The 20384-nt window shown below is 32.5% G+C and overlaps 1 protein-coding gene across 1 annotated transcript; it reads left to right on the forward strand.

The window, feature by feature from the left end:
- Window positions 1-15754: 15754 nt before the first annotated feature.
- LOC127791240 (iron-sulfur cluster assembly protein 1-like) lies at window positions 15755-18827 on the forward strand. Its single transcript, XM_052321101.1, has 3 exons — window positions 15755-16134; window positions 17489-17543; window positions 18444-18827. Exons 1-3 carry the CDS (start codon window positions 15813-15815, stop codon window positions 18586-18588), a joined length of 522 nt encoding a protein of 173 aa, XP_052177061.1. The 5' UTR covers window positions 15755-15812; the 3' UTR covers window positions 18589-18827.
- Window positions 18828-20384: the final 1557 nt, after the last annotated feature.

Below are 20384 nucleotides of genomic sequence, written 5' to 3' on the forward strand. Positions count from 1 at the left end.
AAACCAATCAAAATGTGGCCATATATAACAAAAGGACAGTTTAATTACACGATAACACCATTGAATCCAACACAATTACTAATATCGAACCATGGTGGCATATACATCTATGAATGATGTATCATCTTCTATGATTACAAATATTAGTAATACATAATGGTCGATATGAATCAAGATTGTAAGTAGTATATAGATAATAATAATTAACGATCACACATGAACTAAAATCTGTGCCATCACTTGTCAATCTTTGTGTGATTTCTTCTTCACAAAAGAAAAAGTTTTGAAAACAAAGTTAGGAGTAGAAATCCATTATCAAATATGTTATTAAGGAGTTAATTAATATATCACAAATGCATGTAAAATAAATGAAATAATGAAGATTAAATAACTTCATTAACGACACGAAGAGAACTTAAAACATAAAAATGCCTTGTAATATAAATAAAATACCCTTAAAATATATCAATAGACTCTAAAATACCCTTGTAATGTAAATAAAATACCCTTATGAATTTGAAAAAAAAAAAAAAGGGTTTGGGCCTCTTATCATCGCCCTTACATTGAGGTGCTCAATTGTCATATCATCATGTGAGATTAATTTTATCTCAAAAATTAATTTGAAAACACATGCAGGACACAAGGCAACTCATAAGGAATTAAGATGATTAATCTCAAACAAAATTATGTCTCAAATATTTCAAGTTTTTAACAATATCATCAAAGTTCAAATATTATTTCAATAATTGAAAAACAACACTGATATTGTCATAGTAATGAAAAAGATCTTATAAATGTAATTCAATATATATATATATATGGATGTATAATCACCATTAAAGAAGCTAGCTAGATTAGCTAGAAGGGCCAATTAGAGACCAACCTTACTAATCATCTGAATCAAACCCATCTCATTCTTTACCTCACATTCCATGAAAGAATCAAAATCCAGCGACGTTGCCCCTGTCGTCGACGGCCATGGCATCCGATCCAAAAGAGAGTCAATGCTAGAAACACTCTTCTCCTTCATCAGTCTCTCATCGAATGTCAGCAACTTCGGCACTAGTAGGTCTCTAGTAGGTGATCGACCGTCTAGGTTGAGGCTCTTGATATAGTTTTGAAGGAGAGAGCTTTGCTTGGGGTGCCTAGAGCGAAGTTTTCGCTTTGAATGTTGTTTTCTTTTAGTGGCGTTCCAGTGGTTTTTAATGGCATTTTCTGTTCGTCCTGGTAGCCATTTTGTGATCTCTACCCATCGGTTTCCCACTTCGATATGAGCTTGTATCAAGATCTTGTCTTCCTCTTCGCTCCATGTATCTTTCTGTAAAAACAGTTTCATTATGCTTATTGTTTTTGAGTCACAACAATCCATCGGTTAATAAGATGAGGTGGAGTGGAAGATGAAAGAAAACTTAAGCGCAACACTTGTAATGAGTAAATTAAACTCGACATCTCGAGGTTGGCTTAATTACAACGTTATCACTTGCATCTTGAATCACATTGTCGGACCTTTCAATAGACAACTGCCGTTAAAATTACTTAATTAATTGAAATTTCTCCACGTGTATATCTCTGATCCCCTCTCCATGATTCATGAATATTGGGTTTTAGAGTATCAAGATTGTGGTGTATGTGCGCAGATATATAAAGAGATAGAAATAAAATACGGAGAAAAAGATATTTAAACTACCTTAAGTACAAGAAAATACTAGTAAAAAGAATGGGCGATCAAAGAGAGATGGATGAAGTATTTCTCAAAATTATTCAATTAAGGTATAGAAAAAAATGTTATGTTTAGATATCTTAATATTTTTGAAGAAGATAAAAATTATATGTTCTTTAGAGATTTATGTTTGAATGAAATAAGGCACAAGCTTTGAAAAGGATAAAATAGAAAGAAAAACCAATTCAAACACTCGAAAACAAAGAAAGTTTCATGTATTAATCTCTTTCCTTAAATGAAAAAGCGTAAAATAATAAATAGAGAATCAGAACTCAAAAAATACAAACATTTGTATGTTTATCTTTTTCTTAGGGTTTAGAGAATAGGTCTCAATAACAAAAAAAGAGATGACATAGGATATGCAAACTACGCCGAGGGTGGGTGGATTTAAACAATAGAGTCAAAAAAGCCACTTTCTCTCGTCCTATTAACGCTAGTCTAACAAAATAGTGGCCACTTAATTCTCGAAATATAGAGAATTACTAAATATAAATTGACAAAAATTTCAAAAATGACTACTATAATTATCTTAAATTAATGCAATAATAATGATATTGTTGTAATCATATATGATTTTAGAAACAAATTTTCCTAAGAGTATTGAAAATTAAAACGAATAGTAATAGTACCTTAATGTTAGGCCTGAGATGGTTGTGCCAATCTCTCCCTGCATTGCTTCCCAATCCTTCCTTCCAGCCTCTGAGCAATTTGAGACCACTTCCTTATTCCATATTTCTCCACCAATGAAATTAGCAATCTGCACCCATTAATATTTATTTACATAAATATATATTTGTAGGGTTTTTTCTGAAATCATATCAATTCTTACTTCTCGATTAATTTTTCATCGAATCGATTAGTCTAGTGTAATTTTTAAAATATTGAATTTTTAAATCAGATAAAAGAATGATGGCTTTAATATCGAACAACGTCGTCAACACATGCACTCGATAAAAAAAACACTACACATGCTTAGCACGTGTAGTTTATAAACAAATAGTACATATTTAAAAAATCCATAAAAGATAAAACGTTTATATAAAATAATTACATTTAAGACATAATACACACATAACGCATTTGAAAAACATAAAATAGCTATCTTTCTTATTCGATATTTCTCCATCAATGAAATCAACCTACACCGCACGTGCGGAGCACGTCATTTTAGTAAATTGGAGAAATATTAAAAAAAAAAAAACATGGAAGATAGCTATTTTACTTATTATTTTTTGAGATAATCATTCTTGCACAGTTCTTAAGTGCTTGTGCTCTCGATTATGCTAGGAGAGGTAAATTTTAGGTTAGACCTTTGACTCTTATGCAAGACAAGCATCGAACTCACAATTCATCAGATTGACACCAACATATTACTCATCCGACTACTTAATCTATGCCCTAAAACTTATTCCTGTCGACTTAGTATTTCTTAACAATATATATGCGTGCCTTGGGTTTTTTTTGAATTGGATCGGTTTTTAGACCAAAAAAAATATTCGAATGACCAACGAGCGTGTCATGCACGTGCATTAGATTATGAGAAAAACAATATGCACACATAGATATAGATATATGTATGTATATATATATAAATGCATTAAAAAAATAAAAATAGCGATCCCTTCAACCTGTCTTCCTCTGCTGTCCATTGCCCCTTGGAGGAATTGGGCTTCTTGCCAACTCTGTTCTGCTTTCTTGTCGGCGGCCTCGCCGGTGCGGCGGCGGCGGAGACCCTCCTCCTTTTCCGGCCATTTCCGGCGGCAGACGTTGAGGATCCTTCATCTGCTGGCATCACAAAGCTCAAAGGCTTTGCGGCATAGAAGCTCATGGCTTGCAGGCTGCTGCAGCTCTTATCATAATGCGAAACGGCCGCCTTTTCGGCCGGAGTTCTGGCTGCATGGTTCAAGAATCCGCCGCGAAAGCCTCCGGCGGCGACGGCGGCAGGGACAGTCTGCATGGCTGCATAGTCTTGAAGAAGGGGCTTGGGCTCGTAGAGATCGTCAAGATCAATGGGAGGGAAACCGTTTGGGAAAGAGTCAAAAGGATCGAAGCCTTCGCCAGTTTGAACCCCAAATTCATGATTCAAGAATGGATCAAAACTGGGAGAAAACGGGTTGAGTTGGATATCATCAAGATCATGGAGAAAATCCTTGGATGAATTACCAGATTCGAAGAAGAACCCATCTATAAAACTGGGTTTTGACGATGAGCAGTTGTTTCTGGGAAAATTATTTGCTGGGCTACTGGGGTTGAATCCTTCTGTGAAGTCTGTATCAAACTCCATGAGAGAGAGAGAGAGAGAGAGAGAGAGAGAAAATGAGAGGAAATATTCTGATTTCCTTTTCTCTCCTGTTCTTCGTAACATCTGTGCTTCCAAGGCATTTAACATGGTGGTGGAGTGATGGTGACCGTTGATTCATGGCATGATCCAACAGTTGTGATTTCATAAGATTATAAGCTTTCACTCGATCACTTGCTTGGTCATTTCCTTTTTTGGAATTCTGCAGTGATGTTTGATTGTGTATAATTTTTTCATTTTTTTTTATAAAAATTCTCAATTTACCAACTTTTCAAAACTATTTTCAAAATAACGACTTAACGGCACTTGAAAGTTAGAATTTTGAAAGAGCGTTGGTGAGATTCGTAGCCTTTATGAGATTCGATTAGTAGCCTTTGTGAGATTCTTAGCCTTTGTGTATCTAACACAATACGATGTATTTATTTCGCCAGTAAAATTTAAAATTCTAAGTGTTAAATAAATAATATTTTTAAAAAATAATTTTAAAAATATGATAAAATAACTTGAAATTTTGAGTTTTGAAAAAGTTTCGCTATTGGTTCGTCTAGTGACCCTTTAAGAATTCAAAATTCTCGCTACGAAGCAAATGATATTTCAGAAGATAATTTCAAACATATAGTAAAATGATTTTTGAATGAGAGAGCTTTGCTTGGGGTGCTTGGAGCGAAGCTTTCGCTTTGAATGTTGCTTTCTTTTGGTGGCGTTCCAGTGGTTTTTAATGGCATTTTCTATTTTTCACGGTAGCCATTTTGCGATCTCCACCCATCGATTTCCTACTTTGATGTGAGCTTGTATTAGGATATTGTCTTCTTTCTCTCTCCATGTCTCTTTCTGCAAAAACAGTTGCATTATGCTCATTGTTTGAGTCACAATAATCCATCCGTTGATAAGATGAGGTGGAGTGGAAGATATTGAAAGAAAACTTAAGCCCAACACTTGTAATGAGTAAATTAAACTCGGCATCTCAAGGTTGGCTTAACTACTAATGTTATCACTTGCATCTTGAATCATATTATTAGACCTTTCTGAGCATAACTGTCGTTAAAATTACTTAGTTATTTAAAATTTCCCCACATGTATATCTCTCATCCCTACTCTTTCCCTTTCTCTATACTTTGCGAATATTGAGTTTCAGAGTATTGAGGTTGTGGGGTTTGTGTGTGCGTAGATATATTAAGAGTTGGAGATGAAATAAGGAGAAAGAGATATATAAATTAGTTAAAGTACGAGAGAGAGAGAGAGGGGGGGGGATTTAAGCCAAAGAAAAATGCATAAAAGATAAAAACTAGAAAATACTAGTAAAAGAGGTAGCGATCAAAGAGACATGAAATGAGTATTTCTCAAAATTATTCGATTAAGGTGCAAGAAAAAATATTATGTTTAGCTATCTTACTGTTTTTAATAAAGATAAAAATTATACGTTCTTTAGAGATTTATGTTCACATGAAATAAGGCACAAGCTTTGAAAAGGATAAAATAGAAAGAAAAACCAATTCAAACACTCAAAAACCAAGAAACTTTCATGTATAAATCTCATTCCTTAAGTGAAAATGTGAAAAAAATAATAAATAGAGAATCAAAATTCAAAAAACACAAACATTTGTTTATCTATCTCTTTCTTGCTGAGCATGCCTCCACAACGAAAAAAGGATAAGATAGAGTATGCAAAACTACACGGGAGTTGGGTGGGTCAAAAGAGTGGAGACAAAATAGCCACTTTAACTCTCTTTATTAGCGTTCGTCTAATAAAATAGAGGCCACTTAATTCTTGAAATGTGGAGAAATAATAAATGCAATGTGACAAAAATTTCAAAAATGTCTACTATAATTATCTTAAATTAATGCAATAATGATATTGTTGTAATTATATATAATTTTAGAAACAAATTTTCAATATATATATATATATATAAGTGTTGAAAATTAGAAGGAATAATAATAGTACCTTAATGTTAAGCCTGAGATGGTTGTGCCATCTCTCAATCCTTCCTTCTAGCCTCTGAGCAATTTGAGACCACTTCCTTATTCCATATTTCTCCACCAATGAAATTAGCAACCTGCACCCATTAATATTTATTTACATATATATATGTATATATATATTTGTAGGGTTTTTTCTTCAATTGTATTAGTTTCAACTTCTCGATTAATTTTTCATCGAGTCGATTAGTCTAATATGATTTTTAAAATATTGAATTTTTAGACCAAATAAAAAAAGAATGAAGACTTTAATATCAAACGACGTGGTCAACACGTGCACTCGATAAAAAAACACTATCCATTTTAAAAAATTCATAAAAGATTAAAACTTTGTAGACACATATATAATATAATAACGCATTTAAAGAAAATAAAATAGCTATCTTTCTTATTCCGTATTTCTCCATCAATGAAATCAACAATCCATACTTGTTAATATTTACTTACATAATTTTACTATTTCTTAACAATATATATATATATATGTTTGTTGGTTTTTGTTTTTTTTTTTTTTTTTGTATTAGATTGTTTTTCACCTCTAGTTAATTTTTATTAAATTAGTTTATCCGACACAATTTCAAAATATTGAATTTTTAGACTAAAAAAATTATTCAAATGACGAACAAGCGAAAGAAAAATAAAGAGATATATTTGGTTTTAGTGTATTGAGGTTGTGCGTGCATGTGCAAATATATAAAAAAATGGAGATGAAAGATGAAAAAAGATATTTATAAACTAGCTAAAGTAAGAGAGAGAGAGAGGGGCCCAAAACAATGCATAAAAGATGAAATTAGAAAATACTAGTAAAAGACGGGGTCATCAAATAGAGATGGAAAGAGTTTTTTTCAAAGTTATTCGATTAAGGTGTAAAAAAAAATGTTATGTTTAGGTATCTTAGTATTTTTGAAAAAGAAAAAAATTAAACGTTTTTTAGAAATTTATGTTTAAATGAAAAAAGTCACAAACTTTGAAAAGGATAAAATAGAAAGAAAAACCAATTCAAACACTCAAAAACAAAGAAATCTTCATTTATTAATCTCTTTCCTTAAATGAAAAGGCGAAAAATAATAAATGGAGAATCAAAACTCAAAAAACACACACATTTGTTTATTTATCTCTTTCTTAGTGTTTAGAAAATGTGTCTCGATAACGAAAAAAAAGATAAGGTAAGATATGTAAAATTATACCTGGGTCAAAAGAGTAAAGGTAAAATAGGTGGCATTTTCTTTCTCTCTATTAACGCTCATCTATAAAAATAACAGCCACTTAATTCTTGAAGTGTAGCGAATAACTTAATGTAATTTGACAAAAATTTCAAAAATGTCTACTATAATTTATCAAACTCTATGAATAAGAGAGAGAGAGAGAGAGAATGCAAGAAAATAAGAGGAAAATATTCTAATTTCTTTTTCTCTCTTATTCTTCGTAACGTTTGTGCTTCCAAGGCATTTAACATGGTGGCGGAGAGATAGTGATCGTTGGATCATTCCATGAACCAACGATTGCGATTTCATAAGATTATAAACTTCGATCCACTTGCTTGGTCATTTCTATTTTAGGAATTATGCGTGATGTTTAATTGTGTATACTTTTTTCATTATTTTTATAAAAATTCTCAATTTACCAACTTTTTGAAATTATTTTTCAAAATACCATTTTATTGGCACTTGAAATTTTGGATTTTTAGAGACCCATTGGTGAGATTGGTAGCTTTTGTGTATCGAACACAAAATTCAAAATTCTAAGTGCTAGATAGATAATATTTTTTAAAAAAATAAATCCAAAAATGTTGTAAAATGACTTGAAATTTTGGGCTTGTAACAAGTCCTCTATTGGTTCCTGTACGACCCTTTAAGAATTCAAAATTCTAAGTACTAAAGAAATGATATTTCAAAGATAGTTTTGAAAATATGGTAAAATGAGAATTTTTTATAAAACAAGTGTTAAAATTATCAAAAAGTCGACATCTATTTTATTTTTATTTTTCTCAAATGACTAATTGTACATGTAACGGTAATTTAGTTTAAACTCTCCCCTTCTCTCTCTAATTAATTTGCAATTCACTATCGTCTTTAAAGGTCAAATAAATGGTTATTTAATTAGAGAAGGAAAAGACCATTAAGGCATATTAATTTCATTGCTAATTAAATTAACGTAAATATAGAGTGTTTGGTTGTGTTAACCATCTCATCGCTTTAATCAATCTCATTAGTTAGTTAAATATATCATAACTAGTTGTTAAAAAGTTGTGTAATAATGTAATTATAAATTCTTAAACTAGTTATACGTGGTTGACTATTATAATGTCTTATGTGCTCTTCTTATATTATAATGATCATAATTAATGTTATTTTGTTAATTATTAATTTAAAATTAAAAATATAAATACGTAGATATCGTATATCTCGACTATAAATATAAAAATGTATAGATTTTATGTTCATTGAATCTAGTCAGGTCTTTCTATTCTAGGGCGAAAATGAAAACAAGAAGTGAATTACGTCAATAACTCAGGTCACAAGAGATTTGCAACACATAAGATTTGCTGGTCGAATTAATAGAGATTTTGTGCCAATATTAACAAAGATAAGATAAGGTTTCTTGATATGAAAATAATTCAAAATTCTAAGTGCTAAACAGATGATATTTCAAAAGATAGTTTTGAAAATATGGTAAAATCATATATCAATATATAAAACAACAATAATATATGCATTAGTGCATGAAAAATTAAACTCTTAGGGCATAGGTTGAGCAGTCGAATGAGCAATATGTCGGTGTTAATTTGATAGATCACGAGTTCGATCATTGCCTTGCACAAAGGCCAAAAACCCAACCTGCAATTTACTTTCCTTAACATAATTGAGGGCACAAGCACTGAGAACTGTGTAAGGGTGGTCATCCCAAGTGCATAAAGACTTAATATCAAACAAAAACTAATCAATAAATGTCTCACTAAAGTGAAATTCTATCATTTGATTGTCTTCCCAAACTTAAAATGATTAATGATAACTCCATATGCTATGCTAAAAATAGGATTTCTATCATTCTCCCACCTAAAAAATTTGTATTAAACTCAGAAAAAGGTAGACCAATCAAAATGTGGCCATATATAACAAAAGTATTAATTACACAGTAATACCATTGAATCCAACACAATTACTGATATCGAACCATGGTCGCACATACATCTATCAATGATGTATCATCTTCTAATATTAGTAATATACAATGGTCAATATGTATCAAGATTGTAAGTAGTATAGATAGTAATAATTAACAATCACACATGATCCAAAATCTATGCTATCACTTGTCAATTTTTGTGTGATTCTTTGAAATCAAAGTTAGGAGTAGAAATCCATTATCAAATATGTAATTGAGAAATGAATTAATATATCACAAATGCATGTAAAATAAATGAAATAATGAAGAATAAATAACTTCATTAACAACACGAGGATAACTCAAAACAAAAAAAAATGTCTTGTAATGTAAATAAAATACCCTTAAAATACATCAATAAACTCTAAAATACCCTTGTAATGTAAATAAAATACCCTTATGAATTTGGAAAAAAAAAAAAATGGGTTTGGGCCTCTTATCATCGCCTTTACATTGATGTGCTCAATTGTCATATCATCATGTGAGATTAATTTTATCTCAAAAATTAATTCGAAAACACATGCAAGACACAAGGCAACTCATAAGGAATTAAGATGATTAATCTCAAACAAAATTATGTCCCAAATATTTCAAGTTTTTAACAATATCATCAAAGTTCAAATATTATTTCAATAATTGAAAAACAACACTGATATTGTCATAGTAATGAAAAGATCTTATAAATGTAATTCAATATATATATATATATATTTATGGATGTATAATCACCATTAAAGAAGCTACCTAGATTAGCTAGAAGGGCCAATTAGAGACCAACCTTACTAATCATCTGAATCAAACCCATCTCATTCTTTACCTCACATTCCATGAAAGAATCAAAATCCAGCGATGTCGCCCCTGTCGTCGACGGCCATGGCATCCGATCCAAAAGAGAATCAATGCTAGAGACACTCCTTTCCTCCATCAGTCTCTCATCAAATGCTAGCAACTCCGGCACTAGTAGGTCTCTAGTAGGTGATCGACCGTCTAGGTTGAGGCTCTTGATATAGTTCTGAAGGAGAGAGCTTTGCTTGGGGTGCCTAGAGCGAAGTTTTCGCTTTGAATGTTGCTTTCTTTTAGTGGCGTTCCAGTGGTTTTTAATGGCATTTTCTGTTCGTCCTGGTAGCCATTTTGCGATCTCTGCCCATCGGTTTCCCACTTCGATATGAGCTTGTATCAGGATCTTATCTTCCTCTTCGCTCCATGTATCTTTCTGCAAAAACAATTTCATTATGCTCATTGTTTATGAGTCACAACAATCCATCCGTTAATAAGATGAGGTGGAGTGGAAGATAAAAGAAAACTTGAGCGCCACACTTGTAATGAGTAAATTAAACTCGACACCTCGAGGTTGGCTTAATTACTAACGTTATCACTTGCATCTTGAATCACATTGTTGGACCTTTCAATAGACGACCACCTTTAAAATTACTTAATTATTTAAAATTTCTTCACATGTATATCTCCTATCCCTTCTCCATGACTCACGAATATTGGGTTTTAGAGTATCGAGGTTGTGGGGTATGTGCGTGTGTGCGCAGATATATAAAGAGATGGAAATAAAATATGGAGAAAAAGATATTTAAACTACCTAAAGTACAAGAAAATACTAATAAAAAGCGGGGGCGATCAAATAGAGATGGATGGAGTATTTCTCAAAGTTATTCAATTAAGGCGTAGAAAAAAATGTTATGTTTAGGTATCTTAGTATTTTTTATGAAGGTAAAAATTATATGTTCTTAATTTATGTTCGAATGAAATAAGGCACAAGCTTTGAAAAGGATAAAATAGAAAAAAAAAAAAACAATTCAAACACTCGAAAACAAAGAAACTTTCATATATTATTCTCTTTCCTTAAATAAAAAGGTGAAAAATAATAAATAGAGAATCAAAACTCAAAAAACACAAACTTTTGTATATTTATCTCTTTCTTAGGGTTTAGAGAATAGGTCTCAATAACGGAAAAAAAAAGATGACATAAGATATGCAAACTACGCTGAGGGTGGGTGGATTTAACCAGTAGAGTCAAAAGAGCCACTTTCTCTCTTCCTATTAACGCTAGTCTAACAAAATGGTGGCCACTTAATTCTCGAAATGTAGAGAATTACTAAATATAAATTAACAAAAATTTCAAAAATGACTACTATAATTATCTTAAATTAATGCAATAATAATGATATTATTGTAATTATATATGATTTTAGAAACAAATTTTCCTATGATTGTTGAAAATTAGAAGGAATAATAATAATAGTACATACCTTAATGTTAGGCCTGAGATGGTTGTGCCATCTCTCCCTGCATTGCTTCCCAATCCTTCCTTCCAGCCTCTGAGCAATTTGAGACCACTTCCTTATTCCATATTTCTCCACCAATGATATTAGCAATCTGCACCCATTAATATTTATTTACATATATATATATATATATATACTTGAGTCGTAGTAGTTTCAATTTCTCAATTAATTTTTCATCGAGTCAATTAATCTAGTATGATTTTCAAAATATTGAATTTTTAGACCAAATAAAAAAATAACAATGACTTTAAGATCGAATGACCTCTTCAACACGTACACTTGATAAAAAAAAAAATAATATTGCACGTACTCTGCACGTGCAATTTATAAACAAATACTACATATTTAAAAAAATCCATAAAAAATAAAACGTTCATATAAGAAAATTAGATATAAAACAAAATACACACATAATGCATTTGAAAAACATAAAATAGCTATCTTTTTTATTCGATATTTCTCCATCAATGAAATCAACCTACACCGTGCTGAGCACGTCATTCGTTATTTTAGTAAATCGGAGAAATATAAAAAAAAAAAACATAGAAGATCGCTATTTTACTTATTACTTTTTGAATTGTGCAAGTGCTCATGCTTTCGATTTAATCAAGAAAAATAAATTCTAGATTGAGCCTTTAGTTCTTGTGTAGGGCGAGAATTTAACTCGTAATCCACTGAATTGACACTGATATATTGTTCATTTGACTGCTCGAGCTCTACCTTAGGATCTATACTCATCGATTTACTATTTCTTAACAATAAAGGTTTTTTTTTTTTGAATTGGATCTGTTTTTAGACCCAAAAAAATATTCGAACGACCAACGAGCGTGTCATGCACGTGCATTGGATTAAGAAAACCGCAATATGCACACATAGATATAGATATATGTATATATATATATAAATGCATTAAAAAAATTAAAATAGTGATCCCTTCAACCTGTCTTCCTCTGCTGTCCATTGCCCCTTGGAGGAATTGGGCTTCTTGCCAACTCTGTTCTGCTTTCTTGTCGGCGGCCTCGCCGGTGCGGCCGCGGCGGAGACCCTCCTCCTTTTCCGGCCATTTCCGGCGGCAGACGTTGAGGATCCTTCATCTGCTGGCATCACAAAGCTCAAAGGCTTTGCGGCATAGAAGCTCATGGCTTGCAGGCTGCTGCAGCTCTTATCATAATGCGAAACGGCCGCCTTTTCGGCCGGAGTTCTGGCTGCATGGTTCAAGAATCCGCCGCGAAAGCCTCCGGCGGCGACGGCGGCAGGGACAGTCTGCATGGCTGCATAGTCTTGAAGAAGGGGCTTGGGCTCGTAGAGATCGTCAAGATCAATGGGAGGGAAACCGTTTGGGAAAGAGTCAAAAGGATCGAAGCCTCCGCCAGTTTGAACCCCAAATTCATGGTTCAAGAATGGATCAAAACTGGGAGAAAACGGGTTGAGTTGGATATCATCAAGATCATGGAGAAAATCCTTGGATGAATTACCAGATTCGAAGAAGAACCCATCTATAAAACTGGGTTTTGACGATGAGCAGTTGTTTCTGGGAAAATTATTTGCTGGGCTACTGGGGTTGAATCCTTCTGTGAAGTCTGTATCAAACTCCATGAGAGAGAGAGAGAGAGAGAAAATGAGAGGAAATATTCTGATTTCCTTTTCTCCTGTTCTTCGTAACATCTGTGCTTCCAAGGCATTTAACATGGTGGTGGAGTGATGGTGACCGTTGATTCATGGCATGATCCAACGGTTGTGATTTCATAAGATTATAAGCTTTCACTCGATCACTTGCTTGGTCATTTCCTTTTTTGGAATTCTGTAGTGATGTTTGATTGTGTGTAATTTTTTCATTTTTTTTTATAAAAATTCTCAATTTACCAACTTTTCAAAACTATTTTCAAAATACCGACTTAATGGCGCTTGAAAGTTTGGATTTTGAAAGAGCGATGGTGAGATTCGTAGCCTTTGTGTATCTAACACATTAGGAGGTATTTATTTCGCTAGTAAAATTCAAAATTCTAAATGTTAAATAAATAATATTTTAAAAAATAATTTTAAAAATATGACAAAATAACTTGAAATTTTGAGTTTTGAAAAGGTTTCGCTATTGGTTCGTCTAGTGACCCTTTAAGAATTCAAAATTCTCATTACTAAGCAGATGATATTTCAGAAGATAATTTCGAACATGTGATAAAATGATATTTTTTTATAAAATAAATGTTAAAATTATCAAAAACTCATCATCTTTTTTATGTTTCTTTTTTTCAATTGTCTAATTATACATGTAACTGTAATTTAGCTCAAATTCTCTCTCTCACACACATAAATTTGTAATTTATTATCATCCTTAAAGGTCGAATAAATGGTTATTTAATTAGAGAAGGAAAAGACAATTAAGGCACCTTAATTTCAATACTAATTAAATTATTGAAAATATAGTGTTAGGTTGTGTTAACCATTTCATCGCTTTAATCAATCTCATTGGTTAGTCAAATATATCATAACTAGTTAATGTAATTGTAAATTTTTAGATTAATCACGTGGTTGACTATTACAATATCTTACGTGTTTTTCTCATATTATAATTAATGTTATTCTTTAATTATTTATTTAAAATTAAAAATATAAATATATAGATATCGCGTGTCTTGACTATAAATATGAAAATGTATAGATTACATATTTATTGTATCTTATCGAGTTTTTTTTTATTTTAGGGTGTGGAAACAACAAATGAATTAGGTCGACAAATTAGATTACACGAGTTTCGCAATATATAAGGTTAGCTAGTTGAATTAATAGAAAGATTTTGTGCCAATATTAACAAGGACGAAGGTAATTTCTTACTATGAAAAGAAAACGAGAATCATGCATCTATTAATTGTTAAAAAATTAAATTTATAAATTTATATCTATATTATTATATAATCAAACACTATATTTTAAGGTTACGAACCTGATATCTTGCTTAAAAAGCAAAACTTAACCATGTTAATAAAATTTAAACTCAAAATCTTTAAATAATAATTAATTTTTCAAATAATTTTATCGCTACACTAATGCTGATTTTATTTAAAAAATTATCTAAGAAATTAAAAAGTAAGTTGTATTTGTCAAAAATCACTTAATAAATTTTTATTTTTTATTTTTTACGTTTTTAAACTTATGTAACCCCTACCACCTATGATACACGAAAATGTCGGGAGTATCATTTCGGCATTTTCGAAATGTTTTCTGTACTAAAACACTAAAAAAATATTTATGGGTCATTTTTGCAATTTCAAAAACATTTCAGTATCGTTACCTAATAGTAGAAAAACATTTTTGCTCCATCTATAAAATTAAAAAAGGAATTTTTTATGTCTTTAACTCAAAATTTTAAATTATATATTTTTATATTACAAATTTATTTATCAAAAAAATCTTATATTTTTTTATTTATGCGTTTCTCTTATATTTTCATTTTTTACTTCTTAAAAAATACCATTTTCAAATTTTTGTTTTCATACAACCTAGCCTACCATACCATACCTTGAGTCTGTATGCATATTTGTATATATATATATATATGTGTGTGTGTATGAATGGGACCGAGTATATTGAGGTGATAAGCCCTTTTACATTGTCCGACAAATTTATCAAGAGAGTTATTGAAGGGTGCCAAAAAGATAAAAATGTCATCGCCCAAATTATAAATTTGCAAACCATGTCATTGCCTTGCCAGTCTATTCTTTTCTTTGTCTTTCCCTTTCTTATGACCATCGATATGTAACCGCCAACTATTATTGCATTCATCTTGCTTTTTCAGGGTCATCGCATTACCGTCTCACGGCCATCGCCTCACAACCTCATCGACTACCGCTGCATTCTCAATAGTGGGAGGATACAATAGCGATCGATGAGGCAAATGCAACGACAATCAACGATTACATTGGTGACCATAAAAAATAGAGATAAGAGAAAACATGTGGGCAAGATAATGATAGGTTTTGTAAATTTACAATTTAGGTGAAATCATTTTAGTCTTTTTAACTCCATCATAAACCCCGTCAGTAAATCTGTCAGACAAAATAGATTAATCCTTGAGGTGATAGACAAAGTTGTTTCAACAAGAACAATTTAACTTCCATTCATTAATTAAATTACTTTTGGGTCTGGATGGAATAAAACAAACTATGAGGGTTCGAATGTAATTTACCCATAAATCAACTCCAACAAGTCGGTTAAGATAAGGACACGTGTCAGCTCGCCGCCATCCTCTGCCCGCCGCCTTCGCCCATCTCGCGCAACGTATATAATCATCGAATCAAAGCCAAAGTTTCCATCCCTGATCAAGGGATTCAGACCAATCGAAGCCATTGGAAAAATGCTGAGAACCACCGCCAAGAACTTCCTAGGGTTAGGGTTTCGAAACGCCCAAACCCATGCCAAAGCTCGATCCTCTTCGACGCAGCTGCAGCTGCTGGTGCGGCTGTACCACGAGAGGGTTGTGGACCACTACAACCACCCCCGCAACGTTGGGTCCTTCAAGAAGGACGATCCGACGGTCGGCACCGGCCTCGTCGGCGCCCCAGCCTGCGGCGACGTGATGAAACTCCAGATCAGGGTCGATGAGCAGAGCGGGAAGATCGTCGATGCGTGCTTCAAGACCTTTGGATGTGGCTCCGCCATCGCTTCGTCGTCTGTCGGTTAGTTGAATTTGAAACTGTTTTATGATCTTCATTGGCTTTAATCTCATGAAACTTTTTCACGCAAAGATGGTATTGAAACTTTATTTCATCGTTTCGACACTAGAGCTTGCTCAGGAAGGGTTAAAATAATGTCGTATTGTTATTCTTGCATAGATTTTTATTTTTCAATTGATTATGAATATTGTTTCACCAATACTAATCAATAGGATGAATTACACTTGATGATGATGGCTTGTTTTTAAGCCAAGATAAACCCTTTTCTTCTAGACTGAGTTTCTTACAGGAAGACCTTCAGTATTTTTGCCGGTAGATTCTGTGATTTTTGATTAATATTTGGAAGTGATTTGCCAATAGCATGTGGTAATTTCAGCAAGGATAAATAACAATTTAAAAATGGAGTCATTCATGTTCAAAGCCATATTTTACACAATTTCTGGAAATATTTTTCCAACAGAATTGAAAGGATAAGAGGAGGTAAATGATTAAAGCCAAGTCTGTTTCTGGGTTGAGAAAGTGAGTGTAAGGAATTGAACTCTTTTGTTTAGTTTCTATTAATGATTCTATGTACAGGCACCATCTGTTGTTTTATTTTCATTTCCTTAACCTCCACGAATTATAGCTTTCTCTATATTGTTGTGATTGACGAGAGAACTTTTGCTGGGAACTTTGTTGCTTGGGACTAGGGATTTTTGCAGTTCTGAGTTGGGTCTTTTGATTAGGAAACTTATCAAAAGAAACTTTGCCCCCTTCTTTTTCACTCTTTTTTTTTGGCACTGCTATAGGTTTTTCAGTGGGGAAGATGATGTATTTTTGTGGGTTGAATATGCAACTTTGATTACTTCATCCGGTGTACATGAATTAATAAATATGTATATTTTGGGTTCACCCACTAACTGGTTTTCATCTGTCTCTCTACTGGTTCTTTTCTACGTTTTATAGTTGGCATTACTGGTACTTTCTTTGAATTATAATCTTTAAAATGTCTGAAATTTCTGCCATTTCTGATATTGGCTCTGTTAAATGTGTGGCCTCCAAAATATATAAATTTTAAGTTGACGGTCATAAAGTTGACAGTCACAATGTTCCAAACTAGCAGAGATGATCACTGACTCTCATCTCGATATCAAGATAGTCTAATCCAATAGTTTCTACAAGCAATGACAATTCTTGTAGTGCTGAATGAGATCTATGCACTGAATGCCTCATCTTTTTTGTTTTTTTTTTCTTTTTCCTGAAACTGTAAAGTAGCAATTCAGCTATGACAGTTCTGCTTGACATCAGGAAAACTGCAAGGCATTCTTGAGTTGTAATTAGAGTATTATTAACTGTTGGTGTGTGCTTTAACTTGCAGCTACTGAGTGGGTAAAGGGGAAGCAGATGGAAGAGGTCTTATCCATTAAGAACACGTAAGCTCCATTTCTATTCTTGTTGTAAAACCCATGATCCTATCTATCAAATGGTGCACACATTTAATTGGTTGTCTAGAGATGTACTTGTTTGGTTAGTCAATCTTGTGTATGAACCAAGTTTGTAATTACTCTGCTAAGGTGTTTTTATTGGATTTTTGTGGGTTTGATACGTAAATCACTTTTCTAGTGGCAGCCAGTTCGCATACGACCATATGCTGCTTTTCCTATTCTTTTTTTTTTGACAAAGATGTCAAATAATTTAATGGTGATTTAAATTACCCCCTAATGCATTGTCAACCTATCTGTTGGTTTGTGTGTGTATATAATCAACCATAATTGACACCTACATTCACGGTTTCATAACATTTTCATGTCAGTGCTGCCTGTTTAGCTCTCTGCTTTCTAGTCTGAGAACTTTATTTATTTTGAATAACATCTTCATACTGATGACAATAAGCTCTCATCTATTATCCTATACACTGATCCATCCCACTATTGTTCTGAGAATTTCCTGAATGGCTGACACGAATTTTGTAGCTTATATGACATGAAAGATGACATATTTGTATATATATTATGTGATGGCTATAACAACAATGTACGAAGCCTTTTTTCCCAGTTGATCACATGAATTCTAGTTCTCCATCTGATGACTGTCCTGTTCTATTTTTTTGACTCGTCTGAAAATGGATTGACGAGTACACTTGAGGTTGCCGATGCACATTTCTCTGTTTTAGAGTGCATTTATTAGCTCGCCCCGTATTTTTAACATATGGAAAACATTGTTTTTCTCTAATTATATTGTTAAGCTTAGTTAGTCTGCATACTTCTTTTCAAGAACTTCATCGTCTGAAAGCCTTAAACCAGAGGATGCTGATTCACTTGATGATATTGCAGTGAAATTGCAAAACACCTCTCTCTCCCACCAGTTAAACTGCACTGCAGTATGCTTGCTGAGGATGCCATAAAGGCAGCCGTCAAAGACTACGAGGCGAAGCGCAGTCCGCCCGCTGCCGGTGCGGCGGCGGCGGCGGATGACTGATGATGCTCTTTTGCTGCAAAATGGGAATTCTATGGAAGAGCATCTGTCTTTTGATCTTGACATATTGGGTGATGTAAAGGTTGTACCTTAGGTATGATCTAGATCTGATGTTATCACCTTTCTCCTTGGATGTAATTTTGCTCTTTTAAGGAAACTACCCACCCTCTTGTCATATAAATAAAGTTTTATTCAGAGTGATATAGATAAATAAAAACTCGGATCGTAGATCCATTATTACAGTTGGTCTCAAGCTCAAATACGACTAAATAAAAGAAAAAGGTTGTGTTAGGTCAGCTGTCAGTTCAGATCAGAGATGGGCCCTGATTGATGATATATGTCTTTGAGGGATTTATCTTGGGATTATCGCTCTTGCGTAGTCTTTCATTGTTTGTGTTCAACTTATCTTGTTTATATGTCTTTAAGCTTGATATATGTGTTTTTTCTTATTTATTATTTATTTTATTTATAGAAAAAAAAGAGATTTATCTGAGAACTTGTGTCTTTTGAACTTGTGCTTCACCTGTGTTTCAAAATGATCGTCTTTAAAACGATGTTTTTATCCTTTTTCTCCTCCAACGTAATTGTGCTTTTTTGAGGAAACTACCCTTCTAAATAAAGTAGTTCTTAGCTAACAAAGTAGATAAAAGTCAACTTGTCTATGTTGGTCTCAAGATTGAATAAAGGGAAAAGGTTAAATTCTTTCAAATTTTACGTGTTTTAAAGTAATTTTTATGGAGATTCTAAATGGTTTATAAATGATTTTGGAGACTCCTTGCCCGATATCTTGGTGAGATAGGAAAAATGACCCTTGTTGGAGATGGGACAAGATGGGGTAGGGATCCCTGTTCTCTCATAAAATAATTTTATATTAATTTTTTAAGAATAACAAGAAGTAACATTATTAAGACAAAAAAAGTTACAATAAACAAAAAATATTATATTATTAAACAAAAGATTGCAAATGTCCAAACTAAAAATTACAACAATTGAAGCGGAGATGAGAAATTACTCAAAATAAAATCAAAATTCTGAAGGTTCAAATGACTGCAAAAGTAGCTTGAATCTTATATCTTTTATAAGAGTTATGGTTTCAGTTCAACTCTATTTATATATCCATAGTACATGCATCATGTAACATAGAAAAAATAGTTTAAATAGTTTATATTGATACAGATGGCAAGGTTAAACTAATCGAGGTAAGGGCCATAATTCCTACCATTGCCTTGTCCTGAACAAGAGAAATTATGAATTACCCCTACCTAACCTTGAAACCTTAGTTAAAAGGGCATTAATCTTGTAGGGACATTATTTTGTCATCCCTATTAATGATAGATAGGAATTAAATGGAAGATAGGGTGGCTAAATGGATAAGATAATGGTCCAACTCACAATTTGGGTCATTTTTTGGTGGTTGTGGTAGAACTAAAAAATAGAGTAAGAGAGATAAAATTAAAAAGAGATAGAGAGTTAAAAGTAGGGATCGATAGCGATGGTCTTTAATGGAGGAAAAGAATGATGATGGAGCATACCATTAGCTCTTGCGGTCCAATTAGAAGGGGAAAAGGATAAGAATAAGAAGAGGTCATTGACAATTTATTGTTGGCATTAATATTATTACCATATTCTTTTATTTTGATTTATTTTAACTTAATTATAGTTAAATCATTTTACTCAATTAAGGTTTAATTAATATCATCTATGATAAAAGGAAGTGTTGGAGAGAAAAAAAAATAAACCATAGACATCATTTCTAAACTATAAGGAGTCTTTGTACAAATGATTTAAATTACAATGGG

The sequence above is a fragment of the Diospyros lotus genome, chromosome 14 (genome assembly GCF_014633365.1).
Source record: "Diospyros lotus cultivar Yz01 chromosome 14, ASM1463336v1, whole genome shotgun sequence".
In the NCBI taxonomy this organism is placed as follows: Eukaryota; Viridiplantae; Streptophyta; class Magnoliopsida; order Ericales; family Ebenaceae; genus Diospyros; species Diospyros lotus.